The 24,882-nt window shown below is 43.0% G+C and overlaps 1 protein-coding gene across 9 annotated transcripts in view; it reads right to left on the reverse strand.

Annotated features, from left to right (window-relative positions):
• The window catches only part of KIF1B (kinesin family member 1B), an 86,426-nt gene that overhangs the window by 20,343 nt on the left and 41,201 nt on the right, over positions 1 to 24,882 (reverse strand). For 5 of the 9 annotated variants that reach the window (XM_051786194.1, XM_051786193.1, XM_051786191.1 and 2 more), the window contains 12 exons: positions 14,294 to 14,387; positions 13,383 to 13,531; positions 12,625 to 12,803; positions 11,538 to 11,675; positions 10,574 to 10,822; positions 5,158 to 5,276; positions 3,362 to 3,447; positions 3,100 to 3,229; positions 2,587 to 2,746; positions 1,901 to 1,991; positions 1,263 to 1,381; positions 343 to 398 (listed from right to left, as the gene is read on the reverse strand). In XM_051786194.1, the coding sequence (XP_051642154.1) occupies positions 343 to 398; positions 1,263 to 1,381; positions 1,901 to 1,991; positions 2,587 to 2,746; positions 3,100 to 3,229; positions 3,362 to 3,447; positions 5,158 to 5,276; positions 10,574 to 10,822; positions 11,538 to 11,675; positions 12,625 to 12,803; positions 13,383 to 13,531; positions 14,294 to 14,387 (1,570 nt within the window). Of the gene's footprint in view, positions 1 to 342; positions 399 to 1,262; positions 1,382 to 1,900; positions 1,992 to 2,586; positions 2,747 to 3,099; positions 3,230 to 3,361; positions 3,448 to 5,157; positions 5,277 to 10,573; positions 10,823 to 11,537; positions 11,676 to 12,624; positions 12,804 to 13,382; positions 13,532 to 14,293; positions 14,388 to 17,619; positions 22,489 to 24,882 lie in introns of those variants that run through there. The other 4 variants (XM_051786198.1, XM_051786197.1, XM_051786196.1 and 1 more) reach the window with 2 other exon arrangements.

Raw genomic sequence — 24,882 nt, forward strand, 5'->3', positions numbered from 1 at the left:
AGAGCAAAAGATGACGTGGTTAATGAACAAGCAAATTTGCAGTCAGGTGCTCAGTAAGCACAGGGAGAGCCACAGCCAGATCTCATGGAATATGGTCAACACCTCAGCAATGGAATTCTACCCTTTAACAAACCCAGCAGCACTTCCTGCAGAGGAGGTTGCAGAGAAATAAAAACAAAACGCATAAAAAGGGAGAGAGAACCATCAAAGGCAGACTCAGTGCCCTTCCCAACACTCACTCCCTTACATTTCTCAGTGTCCTGGATACCTCAGGAATACACTACAACCTCCACTTTCAGGAGGAAGCAGACCTGTGATGGACAGTCAGAGAGCTGTTCTCACCTGGCTTTGACAGTGGCATGGGGGGAGGAAAGAATCTTCGGGAAGGCTGTGGAGGGCTACAGAGAAATGAAAAGAGTTATCAGTACAGAGGCAGTTAACATGAAAAATACGTTTTATTTAAACGTACACACCTGCATTTTTGTATATATACACTCATTTTTGTCTCTAAAAAGATCCTCACAATTCTCTGAAGACAGGTAAATACCAAGTGCCAGGAAAAGAAGTGGACTCAGCCCACTAACCTATGTCCTTTTTCTGTTTTAACTTCACCAATCCTAGATGTCAGTAAAAATAATAAATAAAAAAATTACAACTTCCAACAGCTCTACCCCCATTCTGCACTGAAAAGTTCAAGAGGTAACAAGCATTTCCCAAAATAACTTCAGGAAAAGGAACAAGCCTTGGCTGGCATTTCTTCTAAAAATCAGCCTCTTCAACAGGCTCCCCCCTTAAGCTCTGAAGACAAGGATGAACAGGGGTCCTTTCCCTACCTCCAAAAATTCAAATGCTTGGCAACTTTGGCAGTAACATGTCAAAGGGCTGACAACCTTTTGTTTTCCCCCAGTCTCATCCCTCCTTTTGTCATCCTACCCTTATGCACGAGGCCACTTGCCCTGAGGGAACAATGCCCTTGGAGCACTGTGAAGGTTTTCCCAGAGCTCACAGATCACAGCTGAGGCTCCCAGTACAATATTCCACCACCAGGAATGGTGGTGGATGCAGATGGATTGGCAGAACAGTGTTTGAGATGGTAGAACAATTCCACCCATTACCACACTGGGTCTCTCTCACTCACTCTTACCTCCCTCAGGAATTCTGCTTGTGAGGGTGTGGCTGTATAATTTCAGGAGCATGGAAAACTGCAGAGCTAACCTGAGCATGATCCCAAACTGCCTTTGTGCCAGAGCAGTGACCACTACCTGTTGAGGTCCTGTCCTTGCAGGTGGAGGGGATGCTGCTGGTAATGCCCAAAGACCTCAAAGACAATGGGCTTTGTTTTGATGTACTCCACGAAGGATTCCGTCACTTCCACAGCGATCTGGGAGGCAAAGGAGGGAAGAAAAGGAGCCATTCAAAAAGGAAGTATTGCTCATAGCACTTAGTGTCCCTCACAATAAAAGCACCTGCATTCCTTTTTGATTTAGGCATTAATTCTACTCTCTGATGAAGGAGAGAATGAAAGCCCCAGCATAAGGCATTTCAAATGAGAGAAGAGGAGGCTGCACGTAACCAAAGGATTACACAGTTCATAAAAATAGGTATATTCAGTTCATCTGAGATCATGGGCACTGCTATTCACACATATGGTTTATTTCCTGAACTCCAGACTGTTCTCATTGCACATCCTGGAAAGGAAGCAAAGATTTCAATGGCAGGAAGCAGAGGTGAAAATGAAGAGTTAAATCTGCCACACGGAATCATTCTGTATTTTGGTTTCCATCGGGGATTATATCATCCACCTGATCACTCCTCTTACTGCCTGCTCTAAATAACTCCCCTTGCCTTGAAGGAGAGACACACAACTGCACAGTCACCCCTCCTGCCAAGCTTTACTCACATTCTGAACGTGGTAGAAGCCCAGGGGAGTCCCTCGGCCGTTGTTTTTGAGGGGTTCTGTTGAGAAAGCTTCATCGTGCCGGTGCAGAAAGCTTTTGGAAAACAAAAAAAAAAAGAAAATCAAACAAAAGTCAACAACCACAGAATGGTTTAATGAAGATTGCTGTGCTCCGAACCCAACACTGAAAGGAAACCTTAAAATCCTACAATAAATTTATTTTGCTGGAACTTTACAGGGAGCTGAGTGATGGCCTAAAGCCAGGAATACCCTAGTCTTGTAGAACCACAGTTCCTGTACTTGTTTAATGTTTTTATTATTCCCATTTTTTATTCTCTTTCTTAAGAACAGAAGCCAAAGAACACTTGCACTGCTGAGCTACTGATTTACTCAAGGCTCATGCAGCTTTCATTCCAGCTGAGCTTAGGTACCATCTAATACTGAATTAAGCTTAAAATCTTAAGATATCTCTAAACTACTAATTTAAGAGTCCACTTTGATTCCTAATTCCTTTCTGCACAACTTTATTCCTTAACACCTGCTAACACAAAGCAGGGAGCAGGGATGCCAGTAACTCACAAGGTGTTTTCCTCTGCTGTGAAAAGCTCTCCATCAGACCCTCTGCTGCCCACTGTTCATTGCTCTGTCAAACCACTAATTGCCTGATGTAAATAAGGACAAATTCTTACTTGAACTGGCAGAAAATGTCTGCATATTCAGGCAGGATGCCACTGGCCTGGAGCACTGTCACCCGGAAGGTGAACACGCTGCCCAGCTTCAGGTGGTCCCCAATCTCCTCAGTGAATCCTTCCAGAGTCATCTTCCCATCCAAAGTGGCCGACTTCAAGTCTTAGGGACACACAAACAACCCACAGGAAATCACTTTTTTTTCTTTTTTTTTTTCCCTCCTCCTCTCTTTTCTTAAATTATTCCTTCAGAAACAGTTTAGTCCCATCGCATTTTTTTTAATTTTGAACCCTAATAAGTTACTGATAATCAAAAGATCCAAACACCTGTGCTGTGTTTTTCAGCACAGTTCTTCAAATGAGTAACTCCAGAATCTCTCACATGCAACCCACAGGTTTCACCTCTCCCCAACTATCATATTTACGAAGGACACTTGGACCCCCTTTCTGTCTCTGACTCAAAGTGTCCCAGATTTCCCTTAACTTCTCCAAAACTACCACATATTTCTTGCTTACCCAGCTCATTCATTCTGTTGATCTCCTCTGGAGGAGTGGTAACCTCTGAATTCTGTCCTTGCCCTTCCACAATTCTTAATTCTTCCAGTGACAGCCCAGACCGAGTCATTGCAACTGAAGAAAAATCGCTCTGAAAAATTAAATGAATTGGCTTGTAACAAACTCCTGCAGTTTCTCCTTCTTCCCCTACAACACAGATTCTTTATTTAGAAGCACAAGCTACTACACTCAAAGAAACCAACTCAATTCTAAGACTTCTTACCTTATCAAAGTACTCATTGTCAAAGGAAATTTTAGCTGTGCCAGACTGTCGGATACCAGATCCATAATCTGGGGCTTCTTCATCAGCTAAAAAAATAGGGGAAAAAAAGATAAATTTTAAGTGATGGGGAGCAGAGGGAAAACACCTCAGAGTCACTGAAATGGGAATTCTCATTACAATGGAAACCAGTCCAGGGAGCAAAAAAATGACAGGTTGGAGTCAGTGATGGAAAAACTCATGTCAGAAATCTATCTACCCATCATCAACTCCAGCATGGGCAAACCACAAGACAAGGTATGAAGTTTCATTATGAATATACTTCAGAGAATTTTAAATGCAAACCAACTTTAGTACTCATTTTGATCATTTATTTACTCCTGGTTATGATACTGAGGTAAACTAACCCCGATTTGAACTGCCACCTCAACTCCTGCAGCCCTGAGCTCAGCAGTGACACCAGCAAAGCTCCCCCAGCACATGCTGGAAGTCTGAAAGGCAGCTCTGTGCACACAGTCTGCCCATTTAACCTCCTCCTCTTCATGGAGAGCAACAACAACAGGGCCTGGTTAAATGCCAGGGATTTCTTCCACACTAAAGGCATGTTTGCAGGAGAAATCCCAAGATTCTGAATGTGTTCCAAAGCTTTGCTTAGGGACCAAATAATGCCATGGTCCTTTTTCAAGAGATGTCCCCAGTTTGATTTCTATTAGCCATGGTGTATTCTATTTATTTGGATGGATAAATAAAGTATTTATTTGGAAATGTTCAGTCAATTCTAAGGAGACCAAACCAAACTAGAAACGAGTCTTTTGTGCACAATAAAACAGATTTTAAGTCACTTGCTTTAATCCCTGCCAGAGTGATTCTTATACATCTTCAGTGTGAGATTTCATTATAGGTTCCCATGGAGAGTGAAGCTTCCAGGGTTACCCTTCCTAAACAAGAAAGAATTGCTGGCAGTTGGCCACTGCTGGAAAGGACAAATTCTGGGAAGGATGTGTGCTCTGCCCAGCATGGGTAAGGCATGGCTGACCACCAGCTAAGCCCACCTCCCACTGAACAAGTGTAAAATATCAGCAACTCCCTAGTGAGCTGCAGCTCATCTCCAGCACACATCCAAGGGCACTTACCATCCCAGATATCCACCTTCTCCTCTGGGAAGCTGGGAATTAAGCAGTGTGTTAAAGCAGCTCCTAAGTCTCAACACTTTTAGAGAGGTAATGAAGGGGAAAACTGCTGCTGGTTTCTGTTTATACCGTGCTGAAAACTCATTTCAGCAACAACTTCACCTGCTCTTGTCAGACACTGGGGAAGCACATTTCAGAGAGTTATTTAAGAGAACAGTTGGAGTACAGCAAAAATTTGGTACATTTAGCTTTGCTGCCAGTCACCACAACTATCAAACTTGCAGTGCCCTTGTCCACTATTTACATGGGGTGCAGGAAAGAAGAATCTTCGGTTTATTTTTAGTTTTCAGACTCACTGAACCTGGTTAGCTCTTTCACTGTCCTAGAAAACAGTGTTGCAGTAGTTGCCAGGTACAAACTCCAGTGACCAACCCCATCCCTTCACAATCTGATCAGCAGCATTATTTCAACATTTATTTGAGCTTGGTCCATATGATGACATAACAAATGACATTGATTCAAAAGCGAGTTCACAACAGAGAGCGAGAGTTCTCTGCAACACGAAAATCCAGTTGGAGTACAGAAGGTCTGATTTGTTTGGCTGGTTTTTGAAGCTGCAGCAGTTCCCAGAGCCAGGAGCTGCCCCGGGGAGCCCTCAGAGTGTCTCACCTGCAATGGCCTGAACTGCCACACGTAGGAACCCTCGGACCTCTCCCTTCTCACTCACAACAGCCACTCTGTGGATCAGGGGCACCGGGTACAGCAGGTTGCTCAGGTACACAAATGCTCTGGGAAGGGAGGAAGGAAAACACAACCAGCATTAGGCAATGATGCACAAAACCAGGCTCAGAGTTCAGTTGGCTACTGGGCCACTCAAATCTCCAGACACTCCACTCCATCTCTCAGACCTGCAGGAGGTCTTGGGTCCATCCTGCCCACACAGGGCCAAGGGCAGCCACAAAATGCTCTAAATTGAGCTCAAAATGCTCACTGAAGACACAGGGCTCACATTAATGAGCTACAAACATATGGAGGACACAATTCTAGATGATGGCTGTATGGAAGGTAATTGGAGATGCACCACAGTTGTGAATGGAGCTGTTAACAAGATGGTAGAATCTACTAGAGAACTACTTATAAAGAATTGCATGTTGTATTATATATTATATGTACATATATGTATGAATATATATTATGTATTGTATTACATATGCACTGTATATTGTATTACATATTATACATACATATATGTATGAATATGTATTATGTATTGTATTATATATGCATTGTATATTGTATTATATATTATATGTACAGATATGTATGAACATGTATTATATGTTCTATTATATATATATATACACTGTATATTGTATTATAAAGAATTTTCCACCGAGGTAGTTTGAAGTGATAAATTAAAAGGGAATTGATCTACTCAAACAGCCTCAAATTTTTACTGAACATATAAAAACCAGACTGACAATGTTTTGTCTTTTAAAACCAGACTGACAATGTTTTCTCTCTTTTATATTCCTCTGGTAACCCTGTATGCAGAATAGTCAGAATCCCCCCAACAAACCATAAGTCATCACTCAGGTTTCTTGGAAGAGTCACTGAGTGTGCACACAGTGGAAGACTGTCAGTCTTCAAAGCTAAACCTCTTTAGGAGCACTATATTTATTTCTTTAAAAAACAAAATAAAACAAAGACCAAAACACCACAGCAGTACTCTGGAGCAACCACTCAGGAATTCTAGTCTACAAAAGGAAAAGCAGCATTTAGGCCCACAAGTGGATGATCCTGCCAGTCACTAACTTCTAAAGTTATATACAAGCAGGGTCTATTTTGGAACAATAAGTTAATCAGTTTAATTGTATAGATTTTAATTAAAAGTCAGACTAACTTCTTTAACTAAGTTATTTTATGTTCCTGCAATGAGTTGCAGAAGTTTTTGAAGTATCACACTTCAGTGGGATTAGTCTGAGAAAAACAGTAAGTGTTGAGAAGCCCAACAAGGCAGGTAAATAACAGCTCTCAACAAGGGGAGATGAAAGCCTTTATTTACTTATTAAGCAACCTGTTTCAGAGTTCAGAAAAGTACTGAGATGCATAAAAGTTTAACCAATACTTTTACCAGTCATGAAATTTAAAGTGACCAATTATGTAATTTTAATCAACTTATGCACGTTAAATTATACTAAGCAACAGTAATCTGTTCAACTAATTCCCTTCTTGCAGTTCTTTTTATCAGTCTTTAGTATTGCATATAATTAATTCCTCTAATTTGTAACTGTTATGGTTTAACATTCCCAGGACAAGTCCTGCATGACCAAAGGGAAGTGCTGCTCCTTGGGATGAATTAATTCTCTTGGAATGACAAGGTGGTCAAAGAGGTGTCAGTTGTGAACCGAAGACACAGAAATAATGCTACTAAAAACCAAAGTGATGACAAAATGCAATAGAGAAGAGAATGATTAATAAGGCTACAAAAGTAGCAAAACAAAAAAAATGAAGGAAACCATACAACAACAACAGAAAAAACAACTGCAACGTAACACTTCACTAAGATTAGGATTTAATTCCTTTTCAGTCTGCTCCAAAGTGAGGTAAGCACTGGTAAAGCAGGGGAAGGGAGAAGAGACTAAATTTAAAGTAGCAAAATGAGAAGTTTAATTTTTTTTTTTTTTTCCTCTAAGATATCATTTTCATTTCCAGCTTTGAAATTTCAGGTGATGCTCATCTGAGAAAGCAGATGACTCCAACTGTAACAGGTGGAATTGCTGACTTGGACTGGCTCAGGGATGGAGTTCAGGAAGGGGTGTGGTTAATTGCTGAACACAAAAAACAGACCCTGTTTGAAAATCACATTTCAAGCCAGGGAGAACAGACATTTCCCAACAGGAAGGAATCCGAAGAGCCTTGCACTGATGTGCCCAGTGAAAGGGAGTCTCACTAACTCCAAGAGTCAGGCACCACAGAAACCTTCCCACCTCAGACCAAAACTAATGGAAAGTGAAAGTATTCCCTGCATGAAAAACAAAAATACCTGTTTATTTGCATGGCAAAAGTTCTGAAGCCGCTGCTCAACACGTGACAGCCAAAGCACTCAGCTGGAGTAACAACTACAACGTGACCATCCCAAGGAAAAACAAAAAGCTATTTCTCCTCTTCCTTAACTTCCCTCCATCCAGTCACTCGGTTCACCAGAGTCATTTTGACTTGGACAAAGAAAAGCACATAATGCAAGAAGTTTTAAGCTTCCTGTTTGTTGGTGAAAATGCTGGATCTCTTCCGTGGGAGGGAGAGCAACTGCACACAGGCTGGACCAAACCAGAGCTGGTTCCTGCAGCAACACTGCTCCCAGTGCCATTCCATCTGCTGCAGCACGAGGCAGTGCCAGGTCAGGAGGGCACGAAATCTTAAGGTTCTCCTCCTCCTCTTCCCTCATCCAGGAGGATTCCCACTCCCCAAACATCCCCTAAGTGTCCCCCTGCACCTTAGCCCAGCAGACTGAAAGAGGGGAGCTGGATTAGCAGAAAGATTGGTGAGGTAGAATGGCATACTCACAACAGAACTAGAAATTAAACTTAACAAACATGATTTTTTTAAAAGAACTAAAACAAAACCAACAGAACTCAGAATGATGGTGGATATTTTTAAAATAAACACTTCAAGATTTAAATGAAATACCCCGTAGTCCTCTCCCACCTCCCTTAAAAACAGAGCAAATGCTTGATATGTCACACCATAAACAGAATCAGCCTTAAAGACAGCCCAGCATGCCAGAAGAGATGGCTAAAGGGACCAGCTCTTTTTTTCCTTTTCTTTAAAAGTTACAAATAAAAGACAGTCATAGCACAGAGAGAGGAAAAAAAAAATAACTGTGATGGCCAAGGAGTTGAGTAACTACAGGATCCATTTCTCCTCTCCTTCATGACCTGCACTTGTCATTGCTGATGAAACCCCCAAAAATATTAAAAATCATTTACTTGTCCTACACATTCTATAGCATATGGCCCAGTACACAGCTGGAATTTGGGGTTTGTTATAAACTGAACCTTGTGCTAGGACAAGATCTGTGTGGATGGACATATCCCTGGTCCTTGCAAGTCACTGCTCAAAAGTAGAAGTCTCACGATGGAAGACACTGAGGACTCAAAATAGTTCCTATTCAGTGGTGCTGGACAGTCTAAAATCAGCTTTCTGCTGACAGAATGGGCACAATAGAAGAACAGAACAGAAATAGAAACCAATAATTGGGAAAAAGTCCCTCAGCTCTCTACCCAGACAATCCAAACTCAGCTCCATTCTTCAGTACAACTCCCAGCTCAGCCTGGGCAGTTCCCACCCAGAACTGCTGCAGCTCCGTGTGTCTGTCCATGGAGACAGAGCTCAGAATTCCCTGTAAAACAGGGAATGGGAAGCAACTTGTGCCACTGCCAGGAAGCACAACTGTTCTCATTTTACACTGTATTTGCTCAGCTTGTGTTGTGCTTCCTGAGGAGTTTGTGAAATGAGGATGAATAGCCCAACTCTTTCCCAAGCTCTGAAGGAGCTCCAGGAGCACAGGCTGTGGATGCCAAGGCAGGGGCAGGGAGCAGCCCTGGGCTTTAATGAGCTGACAGCCACCCCCAAACAGCTCACATGGCTTTTCCCAAACTGACTCCCAACCTGAATCAGATTAACCTGAAAGAATTACATCTTATAAACCACATTATCAGGCACTGCACGTAAGGGCACAAATTCAGAGGTCACACAGGACTAATGCAACTTCTGGCAACTTTAGCAATTTTTGTTTCAAAAACTAGATCGAGGAGGTTCCAAGCCCCGCTCCAGATGAAGTCTGAGGTTTGACAACACAGCTACACTGATCTAAAAGCTTGATCAAGACCAGCAAACTCAATCCCTCCTTTTCACAAATAATGCAGCCAAGTTTCCTGCACTTGAGGCAACTGCACCTTTCTGCCCGTGGAGTCTTTCCTGCTCACAGGCACAGAGAAGGACAAAGCCAAGCTCTGGTCCCTCCACCGTTGTTCCTCCCTTCCACTGGCCATGGAGCCTTTTTTTTGTACCACACCTGTGGCAAACACCCCCCTCTCCCTGCTTTAACCAGGACTTTGGCTCACAGGGGAAGCAAGGAAGCACAAAAGCATCACTGGGGGAGTGGGAAGCAGCAGAGAGGGGAGCCAAGCCACTAAATAAAAATATTTCTGTTTCTTGTCATGAGAAACATGTTTTAGCAAGACTATTAATGAAGAAACAGGGCAAAGTGCTACATTTTTTTAATGCAGCTTGCTGTCCTGAGGGTCTACAAAACAGACTGAGGTCTGATAATGCCCTCATTGTTTTTAGACTGGCAAACTGGTTAATACATGAAGCAAACCTGCTTCAGAAATTCAAGCACAGTGCCTTGGGAAAGTGCTGATAAACACTCCCAGTCAGCAAATTGCAGTGATGATGACCTTTCACTAGGTAATACTGTCCACAGAGGGTCAAATATAATCTGAGAAGCCAAATCATCTCAGAGAATACCCTTTTCCTCATCCAGAAAGAACCATTCTTCTTTCTCCTCATGCCACCTTTTCTCTTCATACGCAGAGGATGTTAAATGGGTTTTCAAAAAAAAAAAAAAGGGTTTATTGGACTGGACTTAAAGACTTTCCACAATACTTGGGTTCTCTTCTACAGGAGAAAATGCCATCCTACAATTCTATCCCAGTGATCCTGTGATGGCTGAGTAGAGAACTCTCTGAATGATGTTTAAATCCTGCACAGAAGCAAACCCAGTCACCCTACATTGCAACAGTTCTCTAGAAATAGATTTACTCACATTGTTGCATCTAAGGGCTATTTTCTCAATTATTATTTAGGTCTATATGGGAATTTAAAACTTATGACATGGGAACTTAATGACATGACATGGGAACTTAAAACATCATGTTGGACTACACTCATTCTCTGGCCATTCCAATTCATGGATATTTTGGCTAGACTGACAGATATTCTGTGTAGCACAAGGCAAAGCCATTGCAGTCTGCAGCAAGAGCTGGTCCCTTTTGGCCATTCTCAGAGGAACCTCACCAACCTTCCCACTAAAATGAACCAGGGGGATCGGTCGTAAAACGGGTCGCGCCCATCATTGAAGAGGTCTGATCCCTCCTCAGTTCCCACGTCGGAGCCAGTGTCATCCACAAAGGCCTCATCATCAAAGTCCTCCATCTCATCCTGCTGCTCATCAGCCAGTTCAGTGATGTCGGAGTCGGCCGTGGAGAAAGTGGGGGAGGGCGTGCGGTCGGCAAGGCGCTCGTTCACGCAGCCATGGAATATGGGGGAGCTGGAACCAGCCAACGGACACCGAGCGGGGCCAGGGGAAAGAAGAATGTTCATTTAACAGCTGTTTGTTGCCATCAGCACAGAGACCACCTGAACAACAAGCAAAGGCTTCAAACCACCTGCACCGCCACGGAACGCGAGGGGAGGGATTCGCCAACAAAGTCGGGGGAAAGAGTGTCCTTGAACGGAGCAGGAAGCAAATGGAAAAGGAATGTCAACATAAAGATCTTGAGAGCACATCCATTTAAAAGAGCTACGACTCTTATTGCCAACACAGCATTTCTGCAAATCAAAATATTGCAAAGGTGCAGCCAACATCAGGACATATTAAAGAATCCCATCAGATACTTCCCTAGGGAATGATCAAACTATTACAACCACATATGTAAGTAAGACCCTGGGCCACTTTTCCAGTGTTCTTCACACTCTCACAGCTCTGCTCCAGCGACTTTGGATAGAATTTAGCTGGCTACATTCTTTTAAATAAACTTGTAACTTACTACGGGTTCACTCCAATCAGAATCCACCAGTTCACACCAGAACTGGCAACACTCCAGAGAGCATTTTCTGCTCTCCACTGTATTTTAAGCCTCTGAGAAATCCCTGCAGGACAAAACACACGAGTGACACAGAGGCCACACAGTCCATCACCACACCCCGAGCCAGGGCTCCCCCAGGAGCGGGCAGTGCAGCAGCAGGGAGGGTGTGGCACGTACCTCCCGACCAGCTTGAACCAGTGGAAGCGGTCGTAGAAGGGGTCGCTGCCCGTCATGGTGCTCTCGCCCTCGTCCTGGCTGTTGGAGGCCATCTCCCCTGCCCTGTCGTACATCTCCCGCATCAGCTCCAGCCTCTGCCTGCACACGGGAAAGCAGGAATGAGAAACCGAGGAGAGGGTGGAGCGGAACGAGCAGGAACGCCAAGTGAGGCAACGCTGACTTCGCCTGAACCAAACCCAGAGGCTGCACCCTCAGTTTGGGGGCTGCACTAATGCTCTGAGGTGTTATGGATTCTGGGAAAAAACCTGTAGGCAAGGTCACTGCAGAGCTCACAAAAATCCTGGATTTCAACCCAGTCTAAATATTCTTCTAATTCTGGCAGATTTTTTGCTTCCCTTTTTTTTGCAACCAACCACGTTGCTGAGTAATTTTGGCAGCTCTTTGCATTCCACTCCAGAAATGTTGGCATTTTGATTCAAAAGTGAGTGGATTCCACTGTAGACTTTTTTTCATTTATCTATTTATTTATTTAATTAAAGAGAACAAGTGTTTCACACTGCAAGACCCTTTGTCTGGAAGTTATTAGTAGGAAAAAGTTCTTCAGTCAGTATTTTGAGAACAGGGAAAAGACAAATGTCATTTACATGTGTTGGAAATAATTCATATTAATCAGAATTTGTGTAGCTTCCAGAGAAACAGAATCTTCTTCATTTGAGCTTTTTATTACAAATTATGCCCTTAACTACCAGGTTTTATAAAGCAGGTGGCAAGGGTATTATTGCAGTGAAAGGACTGTAAAAAAAGAATTAATGCAGAGAGAAGAGCTGTGATGAGCCTTATTAGATTTAAAACATAAAATCTAACCTCAAATTACAGAAATTAAATATGAAGGTGAGGTTAGATGCTGGAGAACAAGTGCACCCATTCAAAGGATCTAGAAAGCTGGTATTTAAGACATAGAAAGTTGGCATTTGGGAGGATACAGAGGAAAAATAAGAACAATGGAGAAGGAAAGGCAAGGGGGGAAATTTTTCAGCCAAGTTCCTTTGACATAAGGAATTTTTTTTGCCCAGTAATGTTTACATACTTGAGTTTTTCTAAGGACCAGTAATGTGTTGCTCCATTCTTCAGATCCTGGACTTCCACAGCCACCACGGTCCGAGGGAAAGGCCGGTTGTCCCGGGTCTTCTCCAGCTCCGTGGGCAGAAGCTCCGGAGGCAGAGGGGAGTAGAGGGTGTCTGTGAGCAGGACAAACTGAAACTGCACCTGGATGGAAAAGGAACATCACTTCAGTCCTGAGAAGTCAGGCACAGACACCTAATACAAAGCCATGATGAGGCCAGTTTGACTTGCAACTCTCCGAACAGATTCAGGGGGGTTTTATGTCACTTTTTTGTTTGTCTCAAAATGGCAAAAAATATGATTTTCAGCTGAGAACACGCATCTTGCCTTTGCTGTCACAGCTAGCAGAGGTCTGAAAACTACAGACCCAGCACATCCTGCAGCACCCACTGCTCTTGGAAAGAGGAATGACCACAGGAAGGTGAAAGCAAAAAGGAAAATACAGGGCCCAGGGGAGATGGACATGAACGTGTGTTTATGGTATTGGCAGGAACAGCAAAAGGGAAAGGAAGGAGAGGAGAATGGATCAGCCAGACTGGCATGGGATGTTCACTCAGCCACAAGCCTGAAACAGAGACTCACAATTTTCCAAACTCTTTTAAAGTTTAAATTAATAAGCAAGAGACATAACTTTGAAGAGCACAAGTGGAGCATTTGAAGCAGGATTACACAAGCAAAACTGATGAGTCAGAAAATTCAAAAAGCTGCTCTGCATGTCCCCACCTTTTTCTTTAACTCCACACTGATTGCATTGGCTTCTTTGAGATACACTGCATTTCCCCAGAGCTGGTCCCTCAGGGAAGTGAACTGGTGGAATTTCCACTTCCTGAAAGCCCACTGGGCCAGTTCGTACTCGTGGCGTGTCCAGGGCACTGGGGAGAGCAAAGAAACAGAGAAATAAAACACTGTGGCTTCATCTCAAAGCCATCACAGGCAGCATCTAATGCTCCTGCTGACTGTGTCATCAAGTTCTCAACACCTTTTCTGGAAGAAGAGAAAACAAAACCCTGCATTTTCATTATTCAGTGAGGAAAAACTGGATTCAAACTTAGTAGTGGAGTTTAATGATCAAGTAAAGGAGATTTGGAACAGAGGAAACAAAATGAATTCTACTCCTATTATTTTAAGTTATTTTACCATTATTAAAGCCAAAATCTGAAACTGTGGAATGAAAGCAAGTATTATGGGAATAATAAACTATTTATTGTCCAGAAATTGAATTATACAGACATGTCACAGAATGCTGAGAACTCCTACCAAGGAGGAAAAAAACCCTTTCAAAATCAAAACAAGGAAACAAAGGCAACAGTGTTATTTTGGCTTAAGACATCTGAACTCTGTCAGTGCCAAGAAGAGAGAGATTCCTTCAAATTCAAGACCACCAAACCAAAGCCTGAGGTTAAACTAATCCAGTTTACACATCAACTGAATTCGGGGATGTGTTTCTGCTCTTCACGTGGAACTTATCCCATAAATAGGTATTTTAAATCTTTATGCTGTGAGGATTATGGATCAAGAAATCAAAGTGATTTTGCAGCTTCCCAGAGCAAGTTTTCTGTCTATTGAAAGAGATGCTACAGCAACTGTTCCTTTAGGCTTGGCTTTACCCAAATTACTTTTAGCTTCAAACTCACCTTCTTCCTCCTCCTCCTCCTCCTCTGTGGTTTCAGCAGCCAAGGACCGAGTCTCCACCTGCTTCTGCAGGGCCTGCAGTTTACTCTCATAGTCCTGTGGGGAGAGAGGAGAGTCCGTGTAGGAGGACAGACAAAAGCCAGGAGGGAGCTGAGAGAGCCCAACAGCTCAGAGGGACAGACAGACCCGAGGAAAACCCACAGAGAGCCTTCCCCTGCTGCTCCCAGGTCAGGACATGCACTGCTGTAGTGCCACCCCCCTGGAAAGAGAGAAGACTGAGCCAAGGCAATTCAGAACAAGTGCTGCTTTCTAAGATTTACAGGCTCACTGTGTCTGGAAGAAGAAAATGTTTAGGGTTTTCTTTTCGCTAAAGGCTGGAAAAGGGTGATTTTTTTCGGGAAGCTGCTTGCTGCTTTCAGGAAAGTAGGAAAGAGGCAGAAACAGAGAGAAGTACAGACGTAAATTTAAAAGGGGAGGATTATTCACCTTCATTTTCTCAAGCAGAAGGATTAACAGCACCACTGATTTGCCTTTTTACACAAAAAAAATTAATTTCAGATTTTGGGGGGGGAGACATTTTGTTTTCAATTAGATTTTCCCCTTGGCATGTAAGTACCACTCTCTCACATGTGTATTTAATATACCAGAAGATAAAATACCACCCCTGCCCTGGCAGAGAAGTCTGTGCAGTGGCTTCCCCACAAGGAACACTTCAGCAACATCTTCTGGTACAAGAGCATTTTCTTCCTGTTCAGCTTTATCATGCCTTGAAATAAGTGCTACTATAATCTTATGAGCCTTTAATTATTTGCTGGTAAAACAAACACAGAACAGACACAGTCACCGTGCTCCTGGTCTCAAAACTTATCTCACTACTGTATTTTGTTTTTTTAAGATAAACCTTTGGCATACATTAGGCAAACTAAACTGGTTTCTCAAGATTTTTACACAAGAGTTGCAACAACAATTCACTAAGAGTGTTACAGAGTCCTTGAGGAGAATTCTTGAAGCCACTCATGTTGTATTCCAACCTTCTCTCTTCCACAGCTCCAAATCCTAAAATTCCTCTCCAACACCCAGTTTGCAGTAACACATTCTTAAGTCTGAGAGCTACAGAAGAAAAGCTTTACATTTTCCTCCCATTCTGTTTAAGCATCTCACCTAGACAGCTGCATCACTGGGTTTTGTACAGCAAGTTCAGTATTTAACACAGTCACGAGGGGACTGCAGCAAATTTAACTCAGGGTCAGGCAGAAAGGCCTTTAGACTGTATTTGGAAAGGAGAGAAACCTCAAGGACATTCCTTTAGGTTTACAGGTAATATTTTTTGGAGACAGAGTTAAGGGATGGTGGCTGTGCCCTTTGAAAGGGCAGGATTTTCAACACCATGAGTTCAATACCCATAACCTTTAGGGACAGAAAAGTGAACTCAAAAGATATATCAGCCTTTGAGGGCTGCAGTTTAATTTTCTAATTTCCTCTTGATTTTGGCAAAAATGTTCTTTCTTTATTCATGTCTGTTCCCTTCCCTAAGTTGGCTACTTACTCACACTGGAAGTAACCTCAGCCCAGCAGCATAAAAACTGCAAACAAAACAAACATCTTTCTTTTGATATTTCTTCTGAAATTCCTAGTGATTCACTAGAAAACTATTCTAGACTTGATGAGGAGTTTCAGACTTATCTACCCTTCTGAAATACCCAGCATAATCTTGAAAATTCTTTAACATAAAGGCACTTTCTGTGATCTTTTCCCCCCTCCCATTCCATGCAGAAAATGCTATTACTTCTGAAATCCAGTCAAAACAAGTCAGATGTGAAGTGACATGAACAAACTTCTCTCACTTGCAAGGAAAGGCAAAAGAATTTTGTTTCCTGTAATCTGAAGTTGATAATGTCATTTTGAGCAGCTACATTGTAGAAATGAAAAGCTCTTCAAGTAGGGTTTTAACAGAACCTTTTCAGATTCTTTTGGAGAAACTGAAAAGCTGCAGAGGGAATGGTCAAAAAATCAGGAGCATTCCACTGTGAACATTCCACATGAAAAACCCAGGCACATTAAATTCACTCACAAAGACCTGCTTCTGGTCTTCTCTATTTTCAGACTTGTGAGCCAAGTAAGTGTATCTTCTGTACATTTAAATACCTAGATAAATAAATGCTTAACATAAGCAGACACTGTTCATTGACTCCACACTAAAACACTACTTGAAAAAACTAAGTAAAATAATTGAAGTTTGTTTTCCCATAATGAAAAAAAAAGAAATAGGTACCATTTCCCTAAGCAGGACTGAGGTTGTCTCCTGGCACTTGATGCTGGGTAGTATTTAAAAATGATTGGCACTGAGTAGGAGCTGAAGGGCTGAATTTTGGGCTGGTTCACCCAGAAGGTGCATCGACTGTTTGCTCTCAGGACAGACTGGTCAGCTCTCCAGGGGAGCTTTTCCAGAGCTGATTAGTGAGAGTACACACACATCATTGTTAGTACCAATTAAAGGTGCCTCAACTGCTAGAAAAAGGGAAAAACTGCATCCAGAAGCTGCCCTGGAGGTCCCTGCCCAGACTCCCTGGAACCAAGTGCATGTTGTTGTACAGCTCCAGACTGGGTGGCTTCATCAGCTCCATCAGTGTGCAAAAAGGGAATGCAAAGGTTATTTTCCCCATGGGCATGGAAATATCTAAAGCCACAACAATCACGGATTTTGAGAAAACAGGGGGAAAAAAAAAAGAAAAATCAAAAAAAGACCCCAAGCAACCAACAAACAAAACAAAAAAACACCCCCACACACTCGGAGTAGGCAAAGCTTTGTAAGAGCAGACTGGACCAGCTGTTAAAGCAGAACACTGAGTACAACAACTGAATTTCTTTGGATCTACATGGTGCCTGCCAAGGTACTGCTGTGTGTGATTCCCTCCTGCATTCGAGGTGCACAAAACAGTCCATTGCTTTTGCCTTCAGTGAGCAAATAAATGGAGAACAGCCAGCCCCGAGTTTCCTTCCAGAATTTAAATAAACAGCACACAGGATGGTACAATGGGACAGCACTGAAGAGGAGTAAGGCTTGTAGCCCCTTGTGCTATAAAAAGTTCTTTTTTCTTTTATATTTATTTTAAATAAGCTGTGAGAGGAGACACAGATCTGCGGGGGCTGCTTTCCACACAGCAGCTGAAAAACCAGGGCGGATGAACCTACAAGAATCAGTCTGAGGAACAATTAAAGAAACCTTTTTAACTCTGCTAAAACAATCCCAACCCCAAGATAAAAAAGCAAAAGCAGGACAAGCCTGCAGTCAAGTTTGATTTCCATTTCACTGAGACAAGTCTGACACTTACAAGAGTATTTCATAGTTTATTGAAAGAGCACTTGTTACAATACAAACCAGTTCTGCTTTTCACAAGGCAGATGCTTGCTCTTAAGACAATCCAAAACTTGTTTTTTTCCTAAACAATAGACAGATCTGAAAATCCCATTTAATTCAAAGGCAGCTCACTGCTTTCTTTACAGTACAAATGGTTACACAGCATTGATTTCTCATGTGGCAGCTCCTGGAGTGATTCAATGGGAAGTAGCCAAGAAAAATTTCAACATATAAAGAACAAATTTCAACATATAAAGGACAAACAGTGAGGGAGATATTGAAACTATGCTGAATGAACTGATAAAAATAGCATCCCCTAATTTGGCAGATCCCTAAATTCAGATGGCTCGAGAAGGGATGTTGGAGTGGATCTGAGGAGTGTTACTGAGGTGCATTTCCCCCACCCCCCAAACCCACAGGTCCTAAGTGAGTCCTAAAGGATGGTTTCAGAGCCATCACTAAGGCACAGGTGGATCCCAGCCAGCTGTCAGAGCACTTGGCAAGGCAGCTCAGCTTGGGAGAACAGCACTTCCCCCCTGGATGCCACATTCCCATTAACCTGAAAGGCTTTTCACACAGATTGTATGGAAGCAGCTGTCTCACCGTTCATTAACTCCATTAACAGGGGGCTGGAGTGAGAGCTGGGTGTGTTTCTGAGGAGTGCAAGGAGATCCACAGTTCTCACACTGCTTCCCTTCTCTGATGAGGCACTGCACTGTTAATTAATATCAGATTCTTAAATATCCTCCTAAAAACAGGGAAAAAAAGGCTGCTTCCTCAGAGCAGACAGGACTCCATTCTGACACTGACTGTCCTTTTTTCTGTTTTGTCAAATCATACAACAGAACAAGCAGGGTTGTTCTTCTAGTGTTGCATTAACGGTGGGGTGAGACAGACTGATGGCAACCTATTGCTCACCAGCACCACCCAGGCATTCACAGAGAGTTCTGCTCAGGTTTTTAAGCTGAAATAGGTTGGCACAAACATTTTAGTGTCTAGCATTAAGGTACCAAGTAGCAGGAGTTTTTAATCTCATGTCAGTATGAGTAGTTCCATGGAATCCAGAATCACTCCATGCTCAATCACGTGGTGATTTCATCCAGGCAGCCCCAACCCTCCCCAAAATGGGACATGAGATAAAATGGGTTTGGTTTTCTCTCCCACGGCCTGTCCTGGGCAGGCTGACTCTGCTTGGCTCCTGTATTCCTATAGAACTGAGAGGGTTTGCCCAAGCATGAGTCCAAGCCTTTATGAGGATATAAAAGAACCCATGACCCTTGACATGCACAAAACCGAAGTGCAATGCACAGCTAAAACAGGATTCTAAAATAAAGGCAACAGCAGAATATTATTTGCAGCCCAAAACTCATTTGGCAGTTCTGACTCAAGCTCAGAGGAAGTATTGCTCATCTGCAAGCCTTCATTTCTTGAAGAATCAAGGCATTTTTGGACATGATGCTTTATTTCCTTCGTTCAAGTAGGCCAAAGCACGAGACAAAATGCAAGTTACAAAGCCAGATTTGGACACAAAAATAAACCTGCTGTTAAAAAAACCTCCCAAGTTTGGGACCAGTTTGTTCTTTTAGGAGTTGGAGGACTGACTTTGTATCTCCTACATCAGGGGCCAGTATCCCCTCAGTAAAACATGTGCAGGGAATTAAGAGCTGACACTTGATTAATCGATATGTAAATGGTGCAGTGGCTGCCAAGGAACAACCAGCACCTACAACATGCACAGCTGAGGCAGGGAAAAGTAGGATAGGACAAAAAAAAAAAAAGGATGGAAAATAAGCTTAAGGCACTTGCCACTCACCTACAGCTATGCTGAACCACACACAAGTAACAGTTACCAGTAGGGCTTATATCTCATAAAAAAATAAGCAACCTCAAGTAAATTCAGGATACTTGTGCAAAACAGCACAAATACACTGCAAAGTGGACCTACCTTACCAAAAGTAAGTGGCCAGTCGTGGTTTTAAAATCTTATTCAAGTTAAATTTAATAGCTAAATAAGTCCTCAGAGATTTAGATTGGCTTATGGTTAAGGCCACAGATTTTCAAAGGCAAGTGCAATTTTGTCTTGCACTTCAAGAAACTCAGATAAAACACCTGTGTAATTAAGATTGGGATTCTCCAATTGACATAAAACCCCAAAGCCTATTCCTTAATCAACAGTTCTTCAGTAACTTGCATTTGGAGTGTGGGGAGAAGGAAAATTAATCTTATTTTCTCCTCAAAGCAACCTTCTCCTTTATTAAACAAGTCTTGAATTAGGGTTTAATCCAAGACCAGAGGCACTAATATGAGGTATCACATTAAGATGAAACAGTTCAATTCTCCCATCTTACAGGAGAATTCAGCCAATACAAAGTAGTGATCTATAAATCTTCATAAGAATAACTATTTCAAAAACATCTCCCAGACTCACGCCCGAGAGAGCTGAAAACATAAAATAAAAGAATTAGCTTTTTGAGTGCACCAGAGTGTTGAAAAATCCTAGTTCCTTTCCACAATCTCAGTATAATAATTAAAAACTATTATATTTAGAGATACAATGGGAATTAGAAAAAGCTTATTTCCAAAGTATTGCTTCAGCAATATATATATATTCTGACATAAACTTCCGTTCAGGCAGGTTTAACTGTCACAGCAATTTCATACCAATAATTATGAACTTAAGCAGAAGAAGAGACATCTACTCAGGGAGTAGGACTGTTGTGACCCAATAGCTCTTCATAATTTCTCTATAAAAAAAGCCACATATCTTGTCAGCCGACAACTTTTGGTTTATAGATTATTATCACTATTAAAAATTTGAGTTAAGAGTGGAAAATATTGTTCTGAAGAGCCAGATCAACTTTAAAAACAGATGCTCAGTTTCCTCGTTGCTGAGAAAAAGGTCACAAGAAACATTCAATGCTAGAAACTAAATTCCTCTTTTGATTGTCTACGTAAAACACGGGAGGAAGGAAGCACTTCGTAAGTTCCAGACAATGTTTTCGGCATTAGAAAAATACTTCAAGACACACGCACGAAAAAAAAGAAATTGGTAAATGAGCTAGCAGGGAAGTTCTCCCCTCCACATCCCTCCCTCCAAGTCTTCTAGTCTATGACAAAAAAAGTTCTTACAATTTTTTCCCCGAACATCCTTCCAATCAACGCCGTTACAACCGCAAGGCAAGTCACATGCAGGGGCCGCGGGGCCGGGCCCTCGTGTTTCGGGGGGAGTTACTCGAGCTCTTCCCGGCCCAGCAAAGCCCCAAGTCCAGCAGGGCCAATCCTGGCTGCTCCCCAACCTCCAGCCAGGATTGCCCCCGCTCCCTCCTCGCCCAGCCTGCTCTGCCCCCCTGATCATACGGTGGTCTCTCTGCCCGCTTTGAGGTTGGGGGCCGAGAACTGGCGCCGCATGCGCGGGGGCGTCACAAACTGGTGACAGTGGTTGTGGCGCTCGGGCGGTTTCGGGGGGGCCCCGTCGGCGCCACCGTGGCCGTAGGGCTGGCGGTGCTGGTGCACGTGGCGCTTCTGCTGGAAAGTCTGCAGGTCCGGGCCCTGCTGCCCGCCGGGGCAGTGCAGCGACTCCGACGAGCCCGAGCTCTGGCGCCTCAAGCTTTTTTGGGAGCCGTTGTTGAGGGAGTTGCTCCTCCAGCGCAGCTGAGGCGACGGCTGCTGCTGGCTGGGCTGGGGCTGGGACTGTGTGCTCAGCTGCTGCCTGTTAATCTGGATGTTATCCTGGCTCCTCTGGGGGCCATAAAGATTCCACAGCTGCTGCGGGTCTTTAGGAGCAGCTTTGCTTTCCTTCTCTTTGCCTTCGTCTTTGCTCTTATCGTCTTCCTTCGGGATTCGGACCTCGATAACTTCGTCCTCGGTGATGATGATGTGGGTGCCCGGGCTCCAGGAGTTCCTATGTTTGGGATTGCTCTTGAAAGGGAAGCGGGGTTTGCGGTTCTCGGGCGGGATAAATCGGTGGGGCATGTTTTGCCGGCGCAGCTGCTTCGCTATTTCCTGCTGCTGCAGGTTTTTGAACCGAATCTGTTCCTGCCTCATCCAACGTAAGCGCCCGCGTCTGAAAGCCGGGTCACCTGCCATCAGCTGAGAAACGCGTTCCTCCTTGGCAAGATCATCGTTCTCACTTCTCTTTGAGTCATCCACGGGCTTCTTATCCACATCCACCGCGCCGGCAGAGTTTGGAGACTTGGCATTAGCTATGGTGGACTGAGCTTTCTCTGGAGACCCTATCAGGGGTAAAACCTTCTCCATTTTTAGCATCTTATTTCTGAGAACTTTGATCTCTTCGTCCTTCATGTTGTTCTGCTTCTTCACCTCTTGCAAAATATCTTCCAATTTGTCTATGTGCACCTTCAGGTCATCCACATCGGTTATTCCTTTACCATTGGCCATCACGTCTTCGATCTTCTCATCTCCGACTCCCACCGTGTCCCAGACATCCCGGGCGACGGCTCGCCACGATTCGCGCTCGTTGGGATCTTTTTTCCCATACATGGCACAAAGCTCCTTCATTTTAACAATGGCCAGGGCCTCAATCTCCTGCCTAGTGTGCCTGAAGTCATTGAGCGCTACCTCATAGCAAATCTCCTTCACAGCCTGAATCTTTAGGTCTGAGATGGTGACCCATTTGGAGTCTTTGCTAAGGCGTCGCCGTTGGGGTATCTGGTACATTTTAATGGGTTCTCGTTTCTTCCCACTGCTGGGGAGGCCACACTTTTTTACAATGGTTTGGAGCTTGCTGGGGGGCAGCTTCTCTCTCAGGGAAGTGATCAGTCTCCAACTCTCCTCACACGATCTCTTGTCCGAATCATCCCCACTATCAGAGTCTGCATCCTTTGGAAAAACAAAAATCAAGAAGTGGCCCCAAAATAACCAAAATTAAAATTGTAAGAAAATGGAAAAGCTAAACAAGAAGTAGCAGGCAAAGAAAACTAAATCAAAAATCAAAATAGAACAAGTGATAAGGAAGTCCCTGAAGACTGAGTGTTAGGGCATTAAAATGTATCTTCAAGAGTCATGGACTGTCAAAATTGGAGCCCTTCACTAAATTAAGATTAACATTATATTTAAAAGTTCTTGTCATCTCAAAACAGCAGATAATCTGAACTCTTCCCTCCCAATCCCTTCCAAAAAAATCTTTAAACAGACCGACTAAAACCAGGTTCATGATTTTTTAAAAAAAAAAATTAAAAACCAAGTGTAAAAACTGCACTTCACACATGCTACAAAGACATGCACATCCCCGCCACACACATTTGCCTTGGTGACTGCTGTGGCTTCTCTCAGCAAGTCCTCCCCAGGTAGGTGAACACAACAGCCATCAGAGAAGGTGTCATGAGCAGCCAGAGTAAGTCGGGTTAACACTGGTTAGTAACGTTGCACGTGGTTGCAGGGGTGCTCAAGTTTAGAATCCACTTCACTACAACAGCAGCCAGAGAAGTGTTAGACCACAAGGAAAAATGAAACAGAAGCAGCCGAGAGGTTCAATGTTAAAAGGACTGTAAGTGCCACTATGACAGGTGAAGACAGTGGTTCATACTCCAAGACTTGCTACAAGCTAAGAGGATATCCAGAATCAAGAGTTTCAGAGGTGGGTTGTGGTTTGGTTTTTGGTTTGGTTTTGTTTTTTTTTTCCCATTTGGCACCTTGTTGCTTATTTTAAGGAAAAAACCATTATCAGTCTTGTCTGTCCGAAGGATGAATTTCAGCAGAATGCAGAGTAAGGACCTTTTTTTTTTTTTTTTTAGATTGTTTTAATATGAATTCTCTATTTGATAGCCTTGACTTGTCTTCTTCTCACACCCTAGAGCCTGGAGCTTCCACACACTTGCTAAGCATTATGCGTGTTTTGCTTCTTCATTACAAGTTTTCCACCTTTTGCTAAATGACTTTTACTGAGCAGTGCTTCACGTTTCCATATTCTAGGAATGTTTGTTCAGGTAAACTGCCACCACAAGTTAAGGATATCCATTACTGCTTCCTGCAACCAGGAATTAAAGTCAGACCACTCTTCTTTAAAGGATGAGTGAGTTAAGACATCTCATTAACAAGCAAAAAGTCCTATGGATTATCGCGATCCGAAGATCTTCAATCCAACACAGCCGTCGGTGTCTAATGAGCCTCTCTCTAACATCCCTGTTTTCCACATGGAGATTTATAATACATGAGAAACCAGGAACAACAACAGCCAGTTACTCTAAAACAAAAGGAAACCCAGGTTACTGACTCAGAACGCCGGGTTTCTGGATTTTAGACTTCGGGTGGATGACCACGAAGAATGGGGAATACACTGGAATTTGGGATGGGATGATGGAAGGGGGTGAAGGAAATACTGTTCTGCCCTATGGTCAAGATTCACGTTATTTGAGCTTCTTGTGACTCTTTCGTATTTTTTAGAATTAGTACTAGACAATCAACTTCTAGTTTAGGACAAAATAAAAGCAAAACGCTGGTTTAGCAACAGAATATAAACTCTTTGTGAGTTTACAGCTGACAAAATTTGTGGCCCGAGGAAAGAGCCTCCACCAAACTGCAGATTGCAGTGGGAACCAAAGGTGCCCTGGAGGAAGACACTGTGCAGTCTGACCACTCAGGGGTACGACCAGAAAGGCAAAACATGAACTACTGCAACATTAACTCACAAGTTCCACAGGATTCTGACAGGTTACAAAACTACCACAGAACTACTTATGGGTAAAGCAGGTCTTGGTACCAAAAGCTGATGAAGAGCCACTGTGTCATTGCCCTGAGTGCACTCAGAGGTCACCCAGACCAACTAGCACAGCTATAAACCCACAGTCCAGTATCAGTGGTCACTGCAGAGCCAGTATGGCCCAGAAAACCAGGCAGACCATTTTAGCTCTACTGAACACATTTTCACACTCAATTTGTAAAAATGGAGAACAACTATTTCTATTCCCTAGTCATACTTAGCAAGGCAAATATATTCTAGCTGTGAATTTTGGGGGACAAGAGTTATGGTTTATCTTTTTTTGTACAGCACATCTAACAAATAAACACCCAAATTGGTTGGAATCTCAGCACAAAACCAAAACAATCTGGTGAACAGGATTAGCCAGCTTCTTATATCCAACATCATACTCCAATTTAGACCAAGAAGACTATTTGTATTTCAATATCAGTCTTGCACAGCAGTCAATTAGAGAACCTGATATTGCAGCTGGATATGGCAGCAATGTAAATACTTTTAAGGTACACAAGCTGAAA

The sequence above is a fragment of the Manacus candei genome, unplaced genomic scaffold, assembly GCF_025592945.1.
Source record: "Manacus candei isolate 608988 ecotype Guabito, Panama unplaced genomic scaffold, ASM2559294v1 h1tg000022l, whole genome shotgun sequence".
NCBI classification, from domain to species: domain Eukaryota; kingdom Metazoa; phylum Chordata; class Aves; order Passeriformes; family Pipridae; genus Manacus; species Manacus candei.